Raw genomic sequence first — 23,984 nt, 5'->3', positions numbered from 1 at the left:
TTTAGAAGAAGGAAACTCTTAGTACAACTTGCAGAATATGCTGAGTTAACAGTACATGCAGTAAGGTTTTCAAGGATTTATCCTAGGAGAAGAACGGCTCTGAAAACATACCAGTGAGTTACAGACAGACACCAAAGGGAGAAGGAAGGTATTTACTACAGGCAGGAGGGCAAAGCATCCTTACAGCAGCAATATAATCTTCAGAAAAAGCAAGTTCTATAGTTTTAGAAGTAGAATTAAGATCCACTTATCTGTAGTATTACAGAGAGGATAAATGTAAGATACTGTTAAAAAAAAAAAAAAAACAAATTAAAAAATTCCAGTGTTTTGTTCTGGAATTATCTTCATTAAAAAAAACACCAAAGAAAATCAGAGTATAAAAGCACTGCCTAAGCAAAAGAATTGTATCTGTTAGACTTATGTATAAACCAAGATGACAAGCTAACAAAAGATCTGCCATCAAGGCCCACTCAGCACATTTGCAAGCCAAATACTGAACATCTGACAGGTGAGCAGCAGAGAGCAGTGATCAGAGAACTGCTTCTCGACAGAGGCTTGGAGTTATGGTCTTACAACTGTGAAATACTTCCAGAGCAGTGCCCAATAATTCTTAACGGTTCAACTAAGGCCATTCAGCTGCAATCATAAAATGCTCTAGTGCTTTTATGAGCCATTCCATGATCACAAAGAAACAATGTAGTATTTTAACTATACTGGATTTTTGGACCATTAAGAGCCAGTCACATGAAATACTGAAGAGCAGCTAAAAAGTATTCCCAAGACTTTCGACAAAGAGCCAAAATGCTCAGTATTGTAATTAAGTAAAAAATCCTCCAGTCTACAAAATCATCTGTGGAACGTGAACTGACACACGCTAATCTTTCTAACCTACCCTAAAAGAAGAGATAACCCCTTAAATTAAATCGTACAGATAAGGCTTGAGGCTGGAACATGTATTTAAAGTTGACCTGCAAATGAAAAATTCACCACCCCTTTCTTCCCCGCTTGTGAAGAGCCCAGAGAAGGTCTTGCTTCCCTCCAGAAAGTCTCCCTCTGCAGTTTCATATTCATTAGAAATACATTACACTAACACAGTGATGTTAGATGTACAGAGAATTACAGCCTTGACAGTAGTTTATCACTTCACATATAATCAGATAAATGTATGTATAAACAGATAAATGGCTAATTCAGAGAGGGAAGACCTCTCTTTGATAATTGTAATAAAGACTGAAAGGTCTCTTACTCTAGACGCTTCTGATAAATGGCTCGAGAAATAGCCAACACCTGATCACAGCATACAGTGGACAGTTCATCTTTCAGACTCTCAGATCTAAAATTCTGAATATTTACTGTAAAAATACAGCATATAATGTATTTATACTCTTGCCTCTTTTATACACTGAGAAGGTGGTCAAGCTACTTTTTCTCTTTTGCAGGTCAACTTCAATACATCAACTGGAAGTCACTCACCCATGTGGCATGCACCTAAGCTTCTAGAAATCTTCACCTAAAAGGCTCCTGAAATTCGTATGCATTTGCACACTAAAGAGAGAGTCAGTCAAAGAGTGAACTAGCAGGATACATCTGGCACTAGGATGCATCTCAGAGCAAACACTTTTACATCCTGCAAGTAAGTGCCAGGACTAGAAATCATTTCAAATTTATTGAGGACAAGAAAGCACAAAGAAACGAAACACAGGCATCGAAAGAAATTACAATCAAGAGTTAAGATGTGCCTCCTGCAGCCTCATTTTTGAAGAGTCAGTTAATAAGTGTACAGGTCTTTGTCTACTCAGATGTGCAGCTAAAGAGTAACTTAATTTTAGACCAAGGAATTCAGATTTTATCAAAACAGCACCAATAATTGTTTTCCTTATACCAATAGCTACCACGGCATGCATCTGTACAAACCTTTCAGGCAGTTGTCCACAGCTGGTCACGAATAAAAAGGCATATAAATTTTTCTCTCCTTTTATTACAATGAAGTTTATAACGGTACAGAAAAGTCACACGACCTTAGTGGGTCAGTTTACTTAAACCCTGGAACAGGAGGAACTCTAAATACATTAAATATTGTTACAAGTTCAGACTTAAATGTACAAGTAGTTGGGAACAGTTACAGCCCTCACCAAACTATGTTGGGGACGTGAAGTCCAACAGCACTTGAAGTGCTGTGAAGGCATCATTTCACAAATAGCAACGTAATGTTACAGAACTTGCCTTTAAGGTGGTATGTTCATGTAATTCCAGCGCCTTCACAATTTAACGAACCATATTTACTATACTTCACTTCTAAAAACCTAGATGAAACATGAAAAAGAAGCCATACAGTATAAATTGCAACATCAGGAAAAGTTCCTGTTATTATTCCAAATAATTTTCCCATGTAAAATAAGAATGTCCGATAGCTTCTTGCATGTGGGAAGATACTTATTTTTTTAAAGTCACAATGAAGCTTTAATTGACGGAAGCTCGGCTATATTAACAGCACAAGATGAGAAAAGGTTTAATCTCCAAACCTATTAGAGCGTGTGTAGGAGCATCAGTAGCGGCCACCTTGTGACATTACAGGAGGTCTCATTCCCATTGGAGGTCGAGGAGGTCCACTTTGGTAAGGGGGCACCATCGGAGGTCCCTGACCGTATGGAGGCATCGCTCCAGGAAGATACCCTGGCATGCCCTGGTGATGAGCACCATACTGACCTATAAACAGGACATTTAAGATGCAAAGAAGAGGGTTTTTAAAAAGAAAGGCAGAAGTTGTATTTAATGAAAAGCTTCACCCCCCACCAGTATCTGCCACTTCAAGGTTTTCTTAGAATTTTATAGGGAAGGCAAATATATTCAAGAGAAGAAAGCTGGGAAACTTAGGATTACCATGAGGTGGCATGGGAGGTCTCATTCCTTGTTGTTGGGGAGGAATTCCTGGCTGTGGTGGCATCATACCTCCAATTGGTCCAACTGGTGGATTACCCAAAGAAGCTTGTCCCGGTCGAGGAAGATTACGCTGATATTTAGGCAACTGTGCCCTTCTCTCTTCCTAAAAACCAGGAACAGACAACAAGCACAACACAATGTAAGGCTTAAACTCAGCTAAAAATAAAATAAATCGAAAGTGTAACAAAGTAGATTGCAAGTACTAAACTGTTTCAACTATCTTCAAAGTTCAAGACTGATACCAGTAACATTAGAGAGTAGCATTTGGATTTTTCTCCCTCCCTTCAAAGTTACAGCATTAACACTGGCCAGTCTGGCACTCCTGCACACAAGACAGGTTCTCCTCCTTTCTCAGCTAAGAAAGTTTTTTCCTGGTAACAAGGTGAGACAAATACAACTCCAAAGATACCTGAACTGAAATGAAGGCTCATGTAAAGCTCATTTGTTTTATCCATCAATTCCCTGTTCCTGGTTGCTGTAAAAGCAACATTGTCACCTCAACCTGTTACAAGTCTCCAGCCCTACACTCATTAGCTCTACTTAATTTCAAGTTTAAGGCACATGCAAAGAACAAATTGTATTTCAGGCTGAGTAATCTCCTACCACCACCAAAAATAAGACTCAGATCTACAGCAAGTTCACTGCAGTAAGCCAGTCACCACTTTGCAACTGAAGAAGTTAGCTGAAGGCGTGGCTGTGCTACATGGAATCTGCAACCATCTCTCTCAGTTATTAAAATACACATAATACACAGCACAGAAGAAATTCTATTTAATCAGCCATATCAGCATAAACTGCATTTTTCAGTAAGACAACAAAAATATTTTAACTTACCAGTGATATATCCTCATCTGGATGGATCAACTTACTGGTTGCACTGGTTGTTGTGAGGGTAGCTGGCTTACTTGTTATAGATGTGGCTGGCTTAGCTGCAGTACTGTTTGTCGTGCTAGTGGTTGAGGCTGTAGACTGCGTGTAAGCAGGGAATGTAGGTTTGGGGGGCTCTGTTGTTGTTGCAGGTGTAGCATTCAAGGGTTTGAAATCAGTACCAACCGGGCCTGGCACAGCTGCTGCAGCCTGTGAAACACAGAGGTGAATCAATATTTATTTTTCAAACCCAAAGAAAACTTCAGTGATGTCTGTTAGACCACTGAAACCTTCCAGTGAGATACATAATCAGAACAAGCTTGACAAAAGTAAAAGTTCAGCCTTATTGCATACTACAGCAATGGAAAACAAGACAAAATAAAACCCAGTATATACACATACACACACACACAGAGTAAAGTCTAAAAATCTGCAGGTCAAAAGCCACAACTGAAAAAAAAATAAAATAAAAAAGTGACAACAAAGTCCTCCCACTATCAAAATTCTTATCTCAAATACTGAGTTTGGTAAATGTCTAAACCTTTCCTGAATCACTGCTTCATTAAGAGCCTGTAAACAAAAAATCACTGTTCTTTCACTGAATTTTTAGCATACTTTAGCAACCATTAGAGTACAACTCAGTGTTAAATGTTCATTAAAATTAGGTATTTAAGAGATGTTTTACTTGAATATTCAAGAAAGCTCTACTGTGTCAGGGGTTTTAAGTGTTTTCTCTATGGAAGCACTGCAATATTTTCCAAGTACTGTGCCTCTCTATAGATCTTTAAATCTCACGTGCGAATCAACAGTCAAGCAGACACAAGGTCCACTACAGATTCCAGCATCTCATCTTTTCTTTTTTTGCCAGAATTCAAACTGCTGATGAGGAAAGTTTGCTTTACCAAGCTCTCCCTGAAGACACAGCAATCTCCAAGGCAAGTTTTCATTATGAGAGAATGCTTTTGTCCTTGGTCACTTCATACCTACAATCCCCTTAACTTTCCAATCAAAATAAAGTATTTCAAATTTTTGCATGTTAGTGCAAATTACAAAATTCCCTATGTAAGGATGTACCATTTAAACAACAAACTAAAAAGCCTTCACCATGCATCAAGCTAACCACTGCCCACTGAAATGCATTTAACTGCTTTCATGCTTTTTTAACCCTTTAGAACCAGGATGTATCATTTTGTTCTTTCACACTAAGAGAAATTGGGCACTTTGATAGGCTTATTTCTAGTAGGATGCAACTCACAATCAAGGACTCTGCAGTTTTACCAGCTAGACAATCAGAAACTGAACAGAAATTATCTGGAGATGTTTAGTCAATTTTAGGTGTTATAGAACGGTCCAAAGGGTTAAGTTGCAAAGCAATTTGTTTTTAACTGTGACTTCCTGCGTACTTGTGCTGTGCTAGGAAACAGAGCGTTAGAAGATGCTGACAGACTTTCTGAATTGGAGGAAGCTGCACTTGAGCTTGTGACAGGTGTCCCCATCTGTAGCACAAGAGAAAGGAAACAGTGAAAAGTCTCCAAACAAATGGGTGGAAAGTATCCAGATGAAAGGATTTCTTATGCTTAGTCCTCTCTTGGAAAAGGACTGTGGTTTTCTAAACAGGTATCTTCCCTGCAGAAGTCCCAAATGCAAGCAGTACACTACAAAGGTTTCTGCAACATACTTGAGAGCAAGTAAGAACTTCAGGACTTACACACAAATACAATCAAAGGGTAAAGGACACAAGCCACTATCAATTCCCCACCTCCCATCCCGAAACATTTAAATGAATTACTACTACCCTAACTTACTCCTCAACTTTTTAAAGTAAAAACCCACGCTAATTCAGGCAATGTTTAACAAGACCACAGGATAAATAAGTCCATCTGTGAGTAGAGAGCCCATTATGAAAACAATAGAGAAAAGTCATGTCAAGGTCAGTTTGTTGGAAATTTTAGGTAAAGCTCTGTCATCAGACTCCCATAGCTAACACACCCCTTCACCCACCCAAAACACTCTTACAAATGACAAACTACAGGGATTAAAGAAGTGTTTGGCCTACTCCTTTCTTCCCCTCATGCTCACAGAACTTCAGTCTGGTTTCATGGCTGTTTTAAGACAAACAAAAGAATCTTTTAAAAATTCAGTCAAGCATTACACTGAATTAAACTTGAGAATCAACATGAGCAAGAAATGCAACCAGTCATTTCTTAGGCCTCCTCAATAACAAAGAGCAGGCAGTGCTGCCACAGAGACTATCTGCATGATGTAAGACCAGATTCCAGGCTATGAGATACCTTACCTGCCCTGCACTTGGGAAGAGCGGTTTAGTAACTGGAGGCTGGGGGGTAGGTGCTGCTGCAGCAGGAGCTGGGGGCCTGTTGAGTATGCCAGGTGCTGTAACAGGCTGTGCTTGTGTCATTGGAGGCATCCCAGGACGAGGACCAACTGGTGGTGGCATGCCTGCAGACCACAACAAATTGTTAATAGATCAGACTGAGGGCAAAATCCCTTAGAGGATTGTCTTCAGTGCTCCTTAGAGGACTGTCTCCCCAAGGAAGATGGACTTTTAAGACAGTAACATAAAACATGACACAGGGTCCTGCCAGCAATCACCAATCAATGTTCATGCACAGGCAGTGACCTCAAACACTTCAGAACAATACTAAACTGTATTTTGTACTAAAGCTTCAATGAAAAAGTTTATACTCTCAATAAATCACCGCAATTACCGTTTCTAACACAGGGCTGCAGTGTTGCAAAGCACCTGGATCAACTGTTACAAAAATCCAACTGATGCAGCCATTCCCAAGGGGATCAGAGCTTTGACCAGCTTTGCTGTGGGTCCTTAGCAAAGTGGAACAGTGACACAAAGCTGCTTTTTCTAGCCCATCATCACGATACACGTGCTTCATACATGTGGGGCACTAGGAAAGCCTCAGCCACAGGAAGTGAGCAGCTTACAGAGGTTCCAGCATACTCCTGTGCCTAGGTAACTAGGTCTAGCAGCTTGCTGCCTCCTCCTCCTTGGAACACAAGCAAACTAGCACATCTCAAATCACCACACACAGCTGCTGGTCAGCTGGAACACCTATGAACTTAAGGCTACTTAAGAGTTGCGTAAGCTCAAGAAACATCCCTTCTAGCTATGATTGAGACCAAAATTCCAGTCAGATTCTTTACGTAGCAGGTTCATTACTTGACTGTATCACCAACATTAAATTCTTCTTTCCCACATTTTCAATCATTACAATTTTACAGCTGCAGCACACAAAAAAACCCAAAACACACAACAAAACAGAGAAAGTACACCAAGGAAAGAAACTAAGATCTCTTTTCCCCCTTTATAAATAATAGTTTGTGTTTGGTACCACTGTAATCAAAAGTCATAAATCAGTCCCTTCAACTGTACACAAGAGTGATGCCTGCGGCAATCAGTCCAAACTTATGTAGTGGCCTTAGTTCCCACATTCTTTATAGAAATCCTAAATCTCAGTGAAAAGGAATAAAAAATAATGAAGCTCTCACCATAGCATGAGTTCAACAATCCTGACCTACCTGGTGGCATACCAGGCATAAGAGGTGGTATTCCTGGCCCAGGAGGCATCATTCCACCCATTGGCATCATCCTATTGAACAGAAAATGAGCACTGGTATCAACACTCATGACAAGATGTTAAGACAACTGCCACATAACCTGTATTTAATAGAAAATTTTGGTAAATGATTTCAAGAAGCTCTCAGAGGCAATTCAAGACCACAGTCTGAAGTATTTTCCCACCAAATAAAATCCCCCAAACACGAATTAAAAAAAAAACCAAAACACACCGCAATAAAACCCACACACCCATAAAACACCACCACCAAAGAAACTCCCAAACACTTGTTACTGGCACTCTAATTCCTCAAGCTTTCGCTTCCATTATTATCAGAATTGGTATCTCTTGAAGTCTGTTTCAGGCTACGAGCTTCAGCAGTGTTCCAAGAACTTCATCTTAGCACACTTGGAGCATTGTTAAGTAGGAAACCCAGCTAACTCAAATCACACTAAAATTGCTGTACATCTATTACTCCTTTCCAACACCACAAATCTACTTGTGGTTACAGCACCTTCATATTATTTTAACTTATCTTCCTTCCCCTAGCAAATGGCAAACAACCCAAATCTGTAGAAGTATCCACAAAATGCTGATGAAAGCAGAACCCAGACCAGAGTGTAAGAAAGCTTCTGGAGTTTCAATTACAGTAAATGTTCCCTATGCTAAGGAGAGAAAAGTGGTATTTCAGTACTTTTATTCTTTTCAAATGAGAAGCCCTTATTAATACAGTCCCATCTAAACAACCTTTAATATAAGCAAATTCCTCTTGCAGAGAACTGCAGTTCCACCAAAAATACCCATCTGCCTCCAGCACCAAGTACTTTTAAATTGGGTGGCTAGAGATGAGTATGCAAGGATTTGTTTACAGGGAACAAAGTAAGAGTAGCTTAGTTTTCCTTCAGTTCTTCCAGATGCTCTGGGTTGGATTGGGTAAATAAAGGAATGCTGATTACTTAAGTCAGCAAGGAAAGCAGATATGCATCAGCCAAGTGCACACTGCTAGGAAGCAGTCTTCATTTGTATGACAAAGTCAAGGCACCTCCACTAGTGCCGTTTCAAACCAAATACATCATCTTGAAGAGCTGAGCACTCATTCTGCAGACTGAACCCCAGTCTTACTTTCACTTTCAACTTGCCCACCACTGATACAAAAGCAACAACCACCAAGCCAGAAGCAGTAATGGCTGGAAATGCAGCACCACCACCCCCTCTGGTGGGTTAATGGCTGGAGAGGGCAGTTAGTCCCACTTTAACACTGTCTGTTAGACCACCCAAAAATGTGCTGGATGCTCACTACCTGCTGCCGCCAGAAATACGACTGAGAAACTGCAGGGATAGTACTGTCGCACTAAAAATAAACCTGTTTCCTACGTCCTAGCTCTTCTTTGCTCAGTTTTAAAGGGAAGACCATCGGGATAAGTAAAGTAAAATTCACATTATACTAGGTAAAGATTAATGCAACACCACACCATCCTCCCTAAAGTTTCAGCCAAAATGGAAGTGCAGTGAAGTTCTGGCAATTACTGTCTTTCACTGGATGACACTACATTCACCTGAACAAACAGTTTAAGGAGGAATAAGCACCAGCAAACCTGACAAAATTCTTTTCCCTTTCCACCCTGAAAAATTAGTAACAATGAGCATCCAACAAGATGACCCACTGAGGCATGATTTTTAAACTTAAAGCCTGTTAAAACAACTTGCACGTCTCAGAAACCACCTTTCACCTCAGTGAACTGTGTAACTTAGAAACAAAGTGCCTTCAGAGTGTCCTATAGTGAAAAGGATCAACTACGCGGTGCTGCACTCTGGTTCAACAGAGGCTGCAAGTTCCAAAGAGTCTATTTTGTAGGATGCATTTCTCATAACACTTTTGTAATAATTTAAGTAAAGCATAAAAACTGCAGCTATTACACAATAACAAAGCCTAACCACAGTTTCCCCAAATTCTTAAGCAATAATCAGAGATTTTCAGCAAGACAGTTTCAAGCTTATCGAAAACATGACAGAAAATGGCATAATGAATGTACCTAGAATTACATTAATGAGATGCTTACATGTTTCCACCACAAAATGACTGCATGTATTTTCTCTGTTGAAGTAATCTGTGAAAATTTATGACAAAATCAAAAATCTAACTGTGATTTTTCCAAACACATTGTGACAGGGTATGGTGTCAACCCCAAACAAGCATAAAAATAACATCTAACTTTTGCTCAAAATACAAGGAAACATTAAACTACTCAGCTGTATTTTTTCCTGTGAGGCTGATGACTGGTAACTAGATGCACAATGTATGTGCAACACCAAAAGGAACAGTGGTTCACAGAAGGCTCCAAACCAACACAACAAAAATTTAATTATACTACTATTCAGTAACATTAGCAAAGCAACACGCTTCATATACATAAACTCACAGTTTGGCCTCATTTTTAATGTTGATTTACAGCCATCCAGTTCTTCAGCTAGTCTAATATAAAGGTTACAGAGTTCACATGTTCCTAATTCAAATTAGCTTTACTTATCCTGTGACAATTTAAAATGCACAGTATGAAGATGGAAGTATTTCTTGCTACTTACCCAGGTGGCATTCCAGGCATAACTGGAGGCATTCCAGGCATCATCGGTGGAACACCCGCCATTAACGGTGGTATGCCTTGAAAGGAAACAAACATTTAAACAACAACATACAGTCACTAACATTTAAACAACTAACACTAACGTTTAAACAACTACAACAACATACAGTCACTAACAAATCTCATCTAATAAACCTAAGACTGGATAAATGCATTACAGGAAGCTCCAAAAGATTAGGTATTGAAATACCACTGCTTACTAACAATGACATACAAAAGATTACCTGCAAATGTGACCTAAGGTTACTGTTCTCAGGCCCACAAGACAGTATAAATTTTCTAGTATGTTTCTAAAAACATACTTGTAGTTTCAGAAAATATGGGATGTTTTCACTCACTGCTGTTGACCAAAATTATTTTTTCAACCTATCTATGGCCTGTGCACGGACTGCCTGCACTATGGTAGAAGTATCTAGGTATGTGGCAACCTTTCTGCCCCATTTCCAAAAGTCTTCCTACAAAACACAATTGGTAAACTTCTAAAAGCACTAATCTGCATTACTACGACTAGGTGCAAGCATTAGGTATCTTAATGTACTTGAAAGGAAACTGTGAGCACACAAAGAAACTGCTTATGTGCACCTCAAAACTATTCTGTGACCTCAAACAGGCTGTATGAGATTATCCAGCACACAAGCAGCAATTTGTGCTCCTCCTCAGATGTTCACTAGTGTAGCTTCAAACACCATCTCACCTGGAGGCATCCCTGGTGCACCTGGCACAGGAGGCAAACCTGGTTGTGCCATTGGGGGAATGTACCCCTGCTGTGGCTGAACTTGCTGGGGTTGAAATGAAGTTGAGGCTGCAGACTCATCATCTTCATACTCATCAGAATCATCCTGCTGTTTCTTTTTCTGGCTCTCTGTTAGACAATACAAGGTATATGGTCAAATATATCTAGGATATTCTAACCTGAATGAAGATACTAACATTCAAATCTTACAGAATTACAAGAAAGAAAAACTCTGTAAGCCTACCTCTATGAAAGACAATAAAGAGAAGGAAAGCAACACAAACTCTCCCATTGGTAAATGTGTATCTTTCCTCCATGTCAGTCTCATGCTGTCCAGAATAACCCAAAGTGTGTTTAAACAGCAAAGATAACCAAGCATTTGGGCATCATCAGGTTTTTATCATTCCTTTTCTTCCCTTACTCTCAAAACTAAAATCACCATTCCCATATTCATTAGGTAACCATTACAGCTGCACTGGCATACAGCTACTTCCAGACAGGAAAAGAAAAACATAAGAGGAAAACATCCAGAGCTGCAGCCAGAGAATCTGAAAGGCAAGTCCTCTAGCATACAGCTTGGTATTAGTGTGAGACTAGGGAAATAACAGCTAGGTACTGAGATGATGCTTTACCCTGAGTTTTTTGTTCAAGTAACCTCCTCCGTTCCTCCATATCTTTCTCTGGAATGCCCTCCATGCCATAGATTTCCAGTTCAATGTCTGTTCTTCCAGGAATAGCATTAGGAACAGCATCTATTGTTTCTTTGTGTACCTAAAAAAACAATAAACAGAAGGAAATAAACAATCAAAAAATCTGCTGAGCACAATTCAGGCTAAATTCTACATGTTTTCAGCCAGTTTCAAAACAAAAAAGGAAAATCCTTGATGGGAAGAATCTCTCTGGCCAAGAATTTTCTTGAGATGTGCTTCCTGATTGCTGCTAGTTACTATTAGCTTCTCAAATGAGTTTGCATTTGACTTCCGAGTGCCAAGACAATACACTCCTGCTACATCCCAAAATGACAACAGAAATCTCTGCTCCATACTCTCCATATGCAGGTGACACCACAGGACTCCTGTTCTGCAGGAGACCACTGCTGTCTTTTTCTCAGCTTTTAAGGTTCTGGAAGTCCCAAACCCCAATCATTTTAAGCTCACTATTCATTCCAATTCTACACACTGTTAATAATAGCTTATTTAAGCATAAAACTTCTTACCTGCATGCAATGTATAGCTAAACCAGGTCCTGTATATAGTTTCTTATGACATATATGGCATTTAAAGTGCTTTGCTTTTTGATGCTGTATAAGGATTTTTTCATCATCAAAATCCCTGTTGCAATACCTGTAGAAGACTGTTAAGGATGCATTTAATGCTGAAAATTACTTTCCATAGAACAATATGCTAATTAGCACCATTGTGACTTTTCCTAAGGCAAGAAAAATGCATAGGAAGCATCTCTGAGCATTCAAAGTAGGACAAATACTTCATGGATGTCCGAAACCCAACGTCCCCCTCACACCATGCAGCATTTCTATCTTCAGACAAGTATAAAACTGGCAAGATGTGTGCACAGTCAGGATCATATTCTTTGATTCCATACTCTTTGACACATGCTTTTCAAGCCCTGGTTACTTCTGAATGAACTCATTCCTTCACTGCATACAGGTAGACTAAAGCTGCTAAAGCAGTAAAGGAAAAACAGACTTGAAATTCACAAAAAGGAAGTGACCCTAAATACTTAGGATCTAAGTGCCTATTTAATAGCAAGTATCAGTAAATTACATCTATAAAAGAGAACAAAGGTTTTAGTTAGAAATTCCTCTCCCTTTACAATTACGCAGCTACCAATTCGTATCACACTGCACAATTTCCTGCAATCATTAAAAGAATTCTCTGGTTTAAAGTAGAAAGATTTTAAGTGAAGAACTTTCTGGACGTCTGTGTGACCAGAAGCAAACTGCAATTTCCTTTCTACAAGTCAGCATTAATATTTCAGCAAGTACTTCACACAGACCTTCCTAGGCAAGAAAAATACATGTTACTTATTAGCTATTCCTTATTAACACAATTTATCCCTTGCTTCTACCAGAGCTCGTACATTAATAGCTAAAATAGAAGTACAGACAATTTCCAATATAAAATGGCAAAAAAACTTGTAATAGCTTATACATTTCTTTATTAAACAATTAAAGATTTACCAGAAACATTTTAAAGTTGTAATCATCACTCAATGAAAAATGCATTACAAATTACTTTTTTTGAGAAAATCCACTAGTACTTCTTGGATAATAAAAAACTGTATGTACTCAGATGTGTAATTACAAATCTAAAGAGCCTACCCAAAAAAAAAAAAAAAAAAGAAAAAAAAAGAAAGGTCTCTTTTAACCACATCCAACTCCCTTCCTAAATAACCGTATTGATAAGATGCAGAGTCCACTAACGTATTTCCCCCCATTCCCCCGAGGCACCAAGATCGTCTCTCCTTTTCTCCACGACCCCGGCAATCCTGCCTGGCCAGCAGGGGCAGCAGGCCAGAGAATCCGCGGCCTGGCCTGACTTTACGGATCGGACGCTAGGCCAAGGACTCAGCCGAAGAAGGCGGGAGCGGGTGAACTAGGCCGCGCGAGGAGGAAGGAAGGAAGCCGAGGAAGGGCACAGACCAGGCCCCATCCCCGCACTAAGGAACACAAAAATGCAACAGAACAATATGCGGAACCAAGCGGTAATAGGGGTGAAGAGAATAAAATAGCTCCATCCCAGAAGAGCAAAAAGCCGGAGAGAAAACGGGATAGGACGGGACAGACATTCGACCAAATCAGACCAGGCCGCTCCCCTCCCCCGCCCAGCTTCCCACATCTGCCTCATCCCACGCAGAAGGATACCAGCACCAAGGCTTCAACTGCTTCTTCTTCTTACGGCCCATGGCAGTGGTGCCTTCGACTTACGCAGAAAGGAGACAGCCAAGCTCTCTCTGAACCGCAACGCCCGCACCAACCTCCCTGCCGAAGCGAGCAAGGCAGACACAAAATGGCCGCCACGCTCCCTCCTGGCGCCACCACCTCCGAGCTCCCAGCCTGCACCGCGGCGCGGCGGGAGAGGCGTGCCCACCTGAAGGGTTCCCGGATGTGTCATCGTGCCTTGCGGCGCCGCTGGGTGGCCATTTTGTGTCAGCCTCAGGCGGGGAGATGTGAGGGAGTTTGTTCCTCGCTTCATGTTTAGGGTCAAGAAGCAATTCATTTTGCCTAAGAAATCAGACTGCGCGAGAAGCTGGTATCTCTTAAACAGGGCACTACGCGCAGTGGCTTGCTGGCCACTCTACATGTGGCAGAGCAGAGGGAGCTCAGCGCTCTGAGAACGTTGTAAAAACCAGACAGGTTGAACCTTCACCCTCCAGAGCTTCCCGGGCCCTGGTCTGTTACATTCTATTGGGGGTCTCTTTCTGTGTTAGATTCCTGAGCGTTCTCGTGGCTTCCCAGATCCCAGTCCTGCCGCAGGCTTGGGGCGAGAACGGCTCCCCGGGCCTTGTGTGCGAGGGCTGCCCGTCAGTTCCGAGGCTGAGCGGACAAAGCCGCTGCTTTAACCTCGAGCGGCTCAGCCCCTTGCAAACCGTCTCGCAGTGATTCATCCGCCAATTCACCCTCCTCCCGGCTGCCGGGGACCAGACGCGACTCAAGAGCGTGGGGACACCTACTTAGGGCGGGGAGAAGCTGCAGCACAGCCCCTGCCGTACGTCCGCCCTCCCGCTGCCGTGCCCTGACTCCGGGGCGTGGAGCGCTGGGCGGCGAGCGCAGGGCCCAGAGCGGGCGGGCAGCGGCGGGGAGGAGGGCGCTGAGGCACGGCCCGGGCGGGGACAGAGGGCCACGTTCCTCGCGGCAGTAGCTTGGGCCGGGATGCTGCCGGCGCTGCCGGACGGCGATGAGCGGGAGCTGGAGAGCAGCGAGGAGGGCGGTGGCGCGGGCGAGGAGCGGCGGCCAGAGCGGCACGGCAGCACCTACCACAGTTTCTACGGTTACCGGAGCTGCAGGTGAGGGGACCGCTCCGACCGAGGCCTGGCCAGGCGGATGTGTGCTGGCTGCGCCCAGCGGGGAGCCAGTTTCCAGGCCTTGTCAGTTCCCAGCTTTAGTTTTTCCTCCCTTTCTTCTTATAGGGAATTTCTCCCCCGTCCCGCCCCCCTCCCCCCCATAACATCCTGATGTCCTCATCCTGTTTTAAGACACCCGCGAGCCATACCTTTCCCACTGCAGTCCCTTTTCCCTGTTCTGTGTGCTTAGGCTATGCAGTCCATGGTTAAGAAAGGCTTGATTTTCAGATCCTCTCAGCAGGGAGCAGACAGTGGGGATGGCAGTCCCAGCAGCGCGGCGGCAGAGACACCCTCCACCGAAGACTTTAGGTAAAGCCAGCTGCAGAACGGCATCATTGCCTTTAACGCCGTTTTGAAGTGTTTGCCATATCGCTTTTAGGTGAATAGTACACTGAAATCCCTTCAAAACAAAAACCTCTGTGAAATCATACTAAAATTTTCTGGGTGCCTTTTCTGGCATACCTGGGGAATGCTTACAACCACAGAGCTCAAATGATGGATTAAATGTGAACTAGCATCTTTAAGTTGGAACTGTTTTCTTCACTTCTAATACTTGACATTTCCATATTGATTTAGATCTTCATGTAGGAAATAGAGAAATAAAATTTATATAAAAGTTTTAAATGGGCATCAGCTTTTTCCACAAGCTCTGTAACAGTTGTTGCTCTCTGTTGCAACTAAACAAACCTAAGAACAGAGAGGCTGAGAAGTTCAGCATCAGCTGACACCACAGCTCCAGACTTCTGGTCTAGTGGACAAACCATTGACTATATTCCTGACAGGCCAGAAGTCACAGAGCAAGTCAGCTGTAAGCCAGAGAGAGACCATAGTGGGTCCCCTTCTAGAAGCAGGTAGTTCTGCACTTGTTCAGAGCAACAAAACAGTAATGTTTGCTTTTTGCTAACCATTTCTTCTTGTTTTTAAAAGCCTCTCTTTGCTGGACACCAACTTACCAGCTGAAGCAGAGACTGAATTGCGCAGTTTCATTGCCAAGCGCCTTACGAAAGGAGCCCTCTTTGAAGGAATGGGGAATGTAGCAACAGTGGGACTGAGGTAAATGAAAACAATTATTTGTGAATGAGAAACTGCAAGAGATATTTACAGGGCTCTGCATCTTGCCATCTACTGCTGCACTTAGGTTTTATCCTGATTTCACATTCTCAAGTCTATTTCTACTGTTAATACCAGCTTTATGCAGTGGCATTTCCCTCTTCTTGGAGGTAACTTTGAGAAAAATATTGTAGTAAGTAAATTACTGTTTAAAGAAAAAAAAAATTACTGCATGTGTTTGAACTAATCTGATCACACCACAGAAGGAAAAAAGGCTTAAGAGCTCTATTTATGACCATAGGAACCACCAGTGCTATTGTCTACTCTTTGCTTTTATTTGTTGTGATGTATCTGTAACAAAGTAATTGTTTTGGGTTTCTCTCTCTCTCTCTCTGTATAGCATACCTGAATGTAAAGTTGGTTGTTATTACTGTCGTTTCCAACAAGAAAATCTTTCAGAAATGGCAACACTGGAATCAGACAGTGCTCCAGAATATGTCGTTTGTTTCTTAGGTGGCTCAGAGAAAGGTCTGGAACTATATCCTTACCTTTAACTTTCTTTATCTGTGTTGAGAGGAGGTTGATGTAAAAATGACATTCTCGTTTTGTCCATTTACTACTTGGAATCAGCTTGTTTATGCACACTTTGTAGTAACTGCAATGTCGTTAACAGCCATACACTGGAAGGGAAGAATGCAGGTCTTAACTTTTGCAGCTTAGTTTCCTTAAGAAGGCACCTTCAGACTTGAGCTGGACAAATACATTCAAAGTCTGAAGATAAGCCTTGATTCGGAGGTAAGGCTTAACTTTATTTTTTTCAAGTTTTATACTATTTACACAAATTAATTACCAAGACAATCTGAAAGATTTATTCTCTAGAGACAAAACACTGTGAGAGGAACTTGACTGTAGTGACAGTGAATTGCTATCAACCACACAGGTCAAAAGGAGGGGGGAAAAGGAGGAGGGCCTTTTTATCAGTCATAAATCTCTTAAAGGTTACTTGCAGTTAGATTCAGAGAGAAGAATGACTAATAAAAGGTAATGGTCTACAGGAAAGTTATCAGTGTCCATCTGGATTCTTACCACCTCTGAATGTTAAGGAAGGATTTTCAGTGGGTTTTCTGCCACAGTTTTTCTAATGAAAGCTGCATTTTAAGGCTCTGTTTCTTTCTGCCTGCTGTTGCATGGTATTTGCTCAGTATATACCATAATATTCTGTTTCTTAAAATGCAAAGCCTTTAATTGCTGATACTCCACATAAGTGTGGCTTTAAATGTCAGACTCATTAGTTTACTGTGGTTTGAAACCAAGGCTCTGACATACAAATATCTTAAGCTGTGCACACCATTAGTAGGCTTCAATTTGTGTAGAAATGTAATTTAGAAGTTAAAGTTTGAATGTTTCAACTTGTTACGGCAGAAAGCCTTGGAGACCTTTGTTAAGCCCTACTTGAGGAGCTGGTTTGGGAATGCCGTATGCCCTATTCAGAGGGTGGTGCAGCTCTTCCAGGAGAAACTGGCCTTCCTCTTACATGCTGTAAGTATAGTTCAAACTGGGTAACTCAGAATGCATCAGAATCTCAGCGACTCCGACATGTTTAAAACATTTCCTGTATTTGCTTTTCTAACCAGGAGTAAAGGAGGAATATTTTTTGTTACTGTTGTTTGTTTTTCTTTTTAATTCAGTGCAAATACTTTAACAATGTTTTCTTGCTAAGAAACCACATAGCAATTTCTTCTGCCAATTTTTATAGTTAGCTCATTTTATATTACAGAGTAGTGTCCAAGTTTAAATAAAAAGAGAAAATTAGGAACAGCCTGGGAAAGCTGTCCCTGCTATAATTCCTCTGAACCAAAAAGGATGTATTGTAGATGTGCCTCATGTTAATCACTGGAAATTAATCCTTGCTTTAGTCCCAGAGTTTGAGGAGGTAGAGTAAAACTGCTGTATTGCTACTCAATGCAAACCCAGCTGCAATGGCTGCAAATGAAGTTTTCCCCTGGCCTTTTCTCTTTCTTTGGAAATAAACTGTTTAATGTACCACTTTATGTATTTATTGCTATTAGCTAAAATGTACCAAGTTGCATCTAGGTAGTTTTTTTTGGTGTTTGTTTTTTTTCCAGGCTTTGAGTTATACTCCTGTGGAGGTGAACAATGCAGATGAAAAAACAGAAAAAGACATTAGCAGGTAAAGATGCTTTGAGACCAACTCATGAGTAACTTGGCTTTTCTGCATGACAGCCTCCTGTTGCTTTTCAGGAACTGTAAAGCAGCAAGCAATTCACCAGACTTTCTTGTGTCAGGTTTCTGGCAGCTGCCAGCCTTCAAGGACTTGTTCAGGAAGGCACAATGACTTCCTTGTGTATTGCCATGACTGAGGAACAGCACAAGTCAATGATTATAGACTGCAGTGGACCTCAGCCTCAGCTGCATAATGCAGGTGAGATTACAACTGTGAATATTTCTTCCTGTTAGGCACTTGTATCCCTCAGCTGCTGAGAGGTTAGCCGAGGATATTCAGCAGCTCATAGGTTCATGCCCAAGAAGTTTAGGCTCTGGCTGCCAGCTAGAAGACCTGTCTAGCTGTGAGGGAGCAGAGTAGTTTGTTTAACCAAACACACTGAACTCTGGTTTGAAAAGGGCTGATGATAAAATCCAGTGTGTTTAGTTCACAGACTGTGAAGCTGTGACTTGTACACTCCAGGCAGCTGCAAAACTGTTTTTTTTTTCCTGTTGTACTTTTGACAGATGCTGTGAGAAGGGATTCAATAATCATGTAAAGATTTAGTATCCTGTAATCACCATGTGGCACTTGCTTTTCTTTTTGATGTGTGTTGTTTTCCTTAAAACTTATTTTCTGGCCCAGCTATGCTACTATCAATTATGTGAGAGATGAAACTTGGCAAGTGCAGCTATATATTTGCTTGAGCTCATTCACTTCTTCTCACCTCTCCTTTGTGTTGCTGGACACCTAACAGGAAGCAACAGATTCTGTGAGGACTGGATGCATGCTTTTGTGAATGGTGCCGAAGGAGGAAACCCATTTCTCTTCCGGCAGATTTTGGAAAACTTCAAACTGAAGGTATCTGTTCATACACCTTAAAGACTTGGAGAAGACATCAGGGTTACTGAGAGAGTAAATACTCTTTTTTGCAGTGAAGTTTTAGGTTATTTATGATGTCTTAAACTCTGAAGTTTTAAGTTGAAGCCTAGCTCACTGTAGCTGACCAGACCAGAATCTAAAGTAGTGTGAAAGTTTGCTCAGTGAGTGCTCCAAAGGCCTTTTCTCAGATTTAAAAACCGAAAAACCAACCACACCACACTTTTTTTTTTGTCCCCCCTTAAAACACCATTAATTTCAGCTCTGCACAGACAATATCTTGCAACTTGTAACACAGATTCGGTAGTTGATACTTCTTAGGTGGTTTGCTACAGGTTTGGACATAGTGCATTGTGTGTCCACACACTGGACATCATTACAATAATTTGTTCCTAACATCTAATCTAAATCTCTAATTTCAAACCATTGCTCCCTGTTCTATCACTGCAGGCCTTTGTAAACAGCCCCTCTGCAGCCTTCTTGTAGCATCCTCAGGTACTAGAAGGCTGTTATTAGGTGTCCCCAAAGCCTTCTCTTGTCCAAGCTGAACAACCCTGGCTCCCTCATCCCGTAACGTGATTTTAAGCATCAAAAGCAGCAATATAAAATTCCTATTGGAAAAGCTTTAGTTTCCGCTGCTATTCTTCCTTTGCTCTCTCTCCCCCCGATGCCAAGTTTCCTGTGCACATGGGAGGGTAAGAGAATGCTCTGTTACTCTTTTCCCAGGCTATTCAAGATATTAACAACCTGAAACGGTTCATCCGGCAGGCTGAAATGAACCACTATGCCCTGTTCAAATGTTATATGTTCCTGAAGAACTGTGGCAGTGGAGACATCCTCCTGAAGATTGTCAAAGTGGAACATGCAGAAATGCCAGAAGCCAGAAATGTAGTGACCGTCCTTGAGGAATTCATGAGAGAAACATCAGTGGCTTAACACTATCTTAATTATTCTGTATTTGTTTGAGGGTATTGTGTAGATCATTGATTTCTTCTGTGCAGCTTACTTTCACTATTGCAGGATTTTAGATTTATATTTAAAAGTATTCCCTAAGTGGCAGCTTCCTCTGCCTTTTATTTTTTTTAAGGGAAGGCAGTGTGAGCTTTTTTTAATGTGTAAAATACCAGATCACACAAACACCTGCATGCTTTTCTGTGCTTCCCAGAGTCTCCAAATGACTTGTTTCTTTCCTGAGCAAATTATGACATTTGGGTTTTGCAGGCATTGCATTAAATAACCTCCCCAGCTCCCTTGCCTGGCAAGCATTTCAGGGTTTTAAATATTTTAAATATTGTTAACAGGATCATGTTGGATCACTGAGATTGGGTTACTTTGGTTTTATTGTAAAAAGAAGCAGAAAAATCTGGATATTCATTAATCATATTAATTAGATTAATTTGTGATATGAATTAATCATATTTATCTAAGAGAATACAGGGAACAGGCTTGTACGTATTTCAAACTAGCAGTTTGTTCTGCTGTGACTAGATAAAGAAGTTGCTAATTGATAGGTGCTTGTGTGTGCATACAGCCACTGGATGCCGTGTTTAATTCCCAGGCTGTTTGATTAATTCCATTCTTCAGTAGTTTGTGTTGTGATGGAAACCTTCTTTGTGTGTTCTTACCACCCATTTTGTATTACTGTAAATAATCAGAAGTTTTTCAGCTGTGGAGAATTAAAGCTGAATAATCTAAAATATTACATATTAACTTTAAATTAATAGAAAATTCTTCAGAAATTGAAGTAAACTAAGTTCCCAGGTTAATTACTCAGATTTTAAACCAATTTATTGTATTTCTGCAATGAATTCTTACCCACATCATAGGACATCTAGACAGCAGGGTACTTGAAAAACATCTTTGGCTGAAGCTGGAATCAAAAGTCAGGAGGCCTCTGAGTGGCCATGTACACAAGGACTGTTTTTGCAATACAAATCCTAAGGTGGTTCGGTATCCTTGTTACATCTCATGGAGAAATAAAGGAGCAGTTCACTCTCTCTCCCTTATCTTTTAGACAGGCATAAAAATGAGTTATCAATGTCATTATTAAAAGATTAAACTGCAGAGCTCAAACCCAATTGCTCTGTTGTTAAGTACTGAGTTACAGAATCACAGCATGGTAGAGTTTGGAAGGGACCTTGAAAGATCATCATGTCCAACCCTCCTGCCAGAGCAGGATCACCTAGAGCAGGTCACATAGGAATGCATCCATGTGGGGATTGAATATGCCACACATTCAGGTGGGCTTGGAATGTCTCCAAAGAAGGAGACTCCACAACCTCTCTGGGCAGCCTGCTCCAGGGCTCTGTCACCCTCACTGTGAAAAAGTTTTCCCTTCTGTTCCTGGGGCACCTCTGTTCCAGCTTGTTCTGTCCTTGGACATCACTGAGCAGAGCCTGGCTCTGTCCTCCTGACACTGCCCTGCACATCTTTATCAACAGGAATGAGGGCAGCCCTTGGGTTCCTCTGCTCCAAGTGCAAGAGCCCTCAGCTCCCTCAGCCTGGCCTCACAGGGAGATGTTCCACTGCTTGAAGCATCTTTGTGGCTCTGTGCTGGACTCAGTGTTAACTGTAGACAAAAACCTGTCTTTGGAAGCTTTCCAGTTTTCTTTTTTTCGGTATGTGATGTAGAACAACTCTATTTTTTTCATTTTTTAAAAGAAAAAAAAACAGGGAAAAAAAAAACACCACAAAAAAAAATTTAATGGATTCTGCACTCAAATAATATTGTTACAGCAAAAATATACACAATGTCCACAATACAAAAATATTTGGAACAGTACCAGAGCATCTTACCTTGCAAATATCATTTTGTTCTCCTAGCCCTTAACGGGGAAGTACCATTTGCTCAGTTTTTTTAAGGCAGAAAATTACATTGTTTAGTGCTTTGTGTTTAACACTTGGATGTGTTGTTAGCATCAGTGGCATAAGCAAGAGAAAAGCTGCATAAATCTGGTTTTATTTGCAAACTAAACAGACACTGCGGGGGAGGCAGGAGACAGGCAGTGACTGACGTGTCTATTAAGCTCACTGAAAGTGAAGCTGCTTTTGCTACTTAAGCCTGACCTGGGGAATGTTTTGTGCTCTTGTGTTGGAAAGTACCCTGAAATCTAAATTTTCTCTACTACTGGCATTTCAGAAATACCTCATTAGAAAGCCTTTCCCCAGTTAAAAGCCAGTAATGAATGGTGACATTAAAACTGCATTTACCTTTAAACAAGCTTGGTGTCTGTCTGAGGTGTGATTCTGCCTTTATAGAGCCACAAAATGCACTGTTTTCCTCTACAACCAGCTCTCAGCATCAGTGTCTGCAGGAGGAATTCTGGAGTCATATCACAGAGTGCTATAGTGCAGCCACTACTATAAAAGAAACCAAACAGCAGCAATATTCAGAGAGGCTAAAATCCCACAGCCTTTGTTCTCTAGATCCCAGTTTGCCTCCAGAGATTGCTGGTGTTGGACTGCGTCCATATTCCAGTTCCACTCTGGGTAAAGCCAGTGGATGGAATTTCCAAAGTGGTTCAGCTGAGCTTGGATCTATGTAAACAGATAGATTGGGAGCTCTTTACTCACTGAAGTATGTGTGAAAGTCCTGCCCATGATCCTGTGAGACTAAATATTGGCACAAACCAGCAGCTGTCTTGTGAAGTTAGCAGATCGTTGGTTTATTTTTAGTACCAGCTCTAAATGTGGTAGATTCCATCCTTCACATTCCAGTTCAAATCAAACCTATTTTATCTGATTAAAACACACAACCAGTACAGTCCATCAGAAGGAGCAGGGTCTTGGGATACAGAACCCTGAGCTTTATTTTCACTCCAGCAGTCTCAGGCAATGATATTTTCTCTGGCCTTCCCTGTTGCTCAAAACCATCCTTCTACTAAAGCAGCAAGTAGTGAAAGATCACAACATGCCACGTAAGTGCTAGGATTCCTCATCAACTGATGGCGGGAAAGTGACAAGAGATGTTAAGAACTCAATAAAAATAAATGCATTAGCATTTTTAGGACTCCTCTCCACCTCACTCAGAGACTGTCTCTGGTAAGCTCCTCTCCCATCACTCCATTGTGATCCTGCTCCTGCTCCTCCTTCCTGTATTATTCCTGATGTATGCAAAATTAATCCCTACCTGCCTTCAAGTATCTAGGAATAAAAGGTGCAATTTGCAAGACCTGTGGACTTTGATCTACCTGGTTCTCCTCCTTCTTCCCCACAGTGTCTGGGCTACTTCTCCTATCTCTCCTCGAGGATGAGAGATCAGCAAGAGGCTGGGAGCCAGACCCTTGAGTGCTGTTGCTGTGCTGCCAGCAGATGTCCCTGAAGGAGCTCTGCAGCCAGCACCCCAGGCTCTCCCAGTCTGCATCGCTACTTCCTACACCCCCCATCACGGGACCAGTGCTGCAATACTTACTAAATCGGAAGTCCTGCAAAAAACAGCTTTTTTTCTCCAGGTGTTATGTCCTCACTCAAGGACACAAGTGTGAAATAGCTTCCTCGAATGTGCTCTGTTCAGGTCTGTACACTGATAACAACAGTCCTTGCCTTCTGCTCTAGTGCTGCACCTCTGTAAGGTTCAATAGATTCCCATTTTATCCCACTGATGTAAAATCCTGGCAGCAGCTGAAAAGAAAAAAAAAAACCCAAACAATCACCAAACCCAGTCCCTCAGTGGATGGTTCCTTCAGGAACATGTTGCTGTCTGTGACAAGTTGGAACCACAAATGAGCAGGATGGAGAATATTACATCTCTGCCACAAGCCAGCAGCTTCAAGGACATCTGGAGGAAAAAGAAAAGCTCTGTGGTGCTGCAGCACTGTAGCACTCCTGGGTGCATTAGAAAACAACACAATCAGATTTCCTGATACTCTGTAAAAACGAAACAAGTTTTCAAAGTGTAATTTTAGTGATTAAAAATATACATATATTCGAAAAGCTTCAGCACTTTGTGCTGCTCCTGACTCCATGAGCTGAGAGAC

At 41.4% G+C, this 23,984-nt stretch overlaps 2 protein-coding genes across 8 annotated transcripts; one reads left to right on the top strand and one right to left on the bottom strand.

Annotated features, from left to right (window-relative positions):
• Positions 1 to 1,338: 1,338 nt before the first annotated feature.
• ZNF207 (zinc finger protein 207) lies at positions 1,339 to 13,851 on the bottom strand. Of its 7 annotated transcripts, none has more exons than XM_054170367.1 (12): positions 13,657 to 13,851; positions 11,989 to 12,115; positions 11,405 to 11,543; positions 10,734 to 10,901; positions 9,981 to 10,056; positions 7,330 to 7,430; positions 6,104 to 6,264; positions 5,211 to 5,303; positions 3,775 to 4,017; positions 2,881 to 3,043; positions 2,523 to 2,706; positions 1,339 to 2,303 (listed from the first exon to the last, which is right to left on the bottom strand). In XM_054170367.1, exons 1-11 carry the CDS (start codon positions 13,695 to 13,697, stop codon positions 2,546 to 2,548), a joined length of 1,473 nt encoding a protein of 490 aa, XP_054026342.1. In that variant the 5' UTR covers positions 13,698 to 13,851; the 3' UTR covers positions 1,339 to 2,303; positions 2,523 to 2,545. The 7 variants fall into 7 exon arrangements, with proteins under 7 accessions (XP_054026342.1, XP_054026341.1, XP_054026347.1 ...); XM_054170372.1 differs by adding an exon at positions 9,458 to 9,505 and having other exon boundaries at positions 1,342 to 2,706; positions 7,360 to 7,430; positions 13,657 to 13,850; XM_054170366.1 differs by having other exon boundaries at positions 1,340 to 2,706; positions 13,657 to 13,850.
• Positions 13,852 to 14,532: 681 nt separating this feature from the next.
• On the top strand, positions 14,533 to 21,600 carry C20H17orf75 (chromosome 20 C17orf75 homolog). The gene is made up of 10 exons (XM_009911543.2): positions 14,533 to 14,798; positions 15,084 to 15,164; positions 15,783 to 15,908; positions 16,306 to 16,443; positions 16,643 to 16,700; positions 17,328 to 17,444; positions 18,032 to 18,096; positions 18,212 to 18,348; positions 18,887 to 18,990; positions 19,735 to 21,600. The coding sequence occupies exons 1-10, from the start codon at positions 14,665 to 14,667 to the stop codon at positions 19,942 to 19,944; spliced, it is 1,170 nt and encodes a 389-aa protein (XP_009909845.2). The 5' UTR covers positions 14,533 to 14,664; the 3' UTR covers positions 19,945 to 21,600.
• Positions 21,601 to 23,984: the final 2,384 nt, after the last annotated feature.

The sequence above is a fragment of the Dryobates pubescens genome, chromosome 20, assembly GCF_014839835.1.
Source record: "Dryobates pubescens isolate bDryPub1 chromosome 20, bDryPub1.pri, whole genome shotgun sequence".
In the NCBI taxonomy this organism is placed as follows: Eukaryota; Metazoa; Chordata; class Aves; order Piciformes; family Picidae; genus Dryobates; species Dryobates pubescens.
The sequence above is the reverse complement of the archived record's forward strand: the minus strand, read 5'-3'. Positions and strand labels throughout refer to the sequence as shown.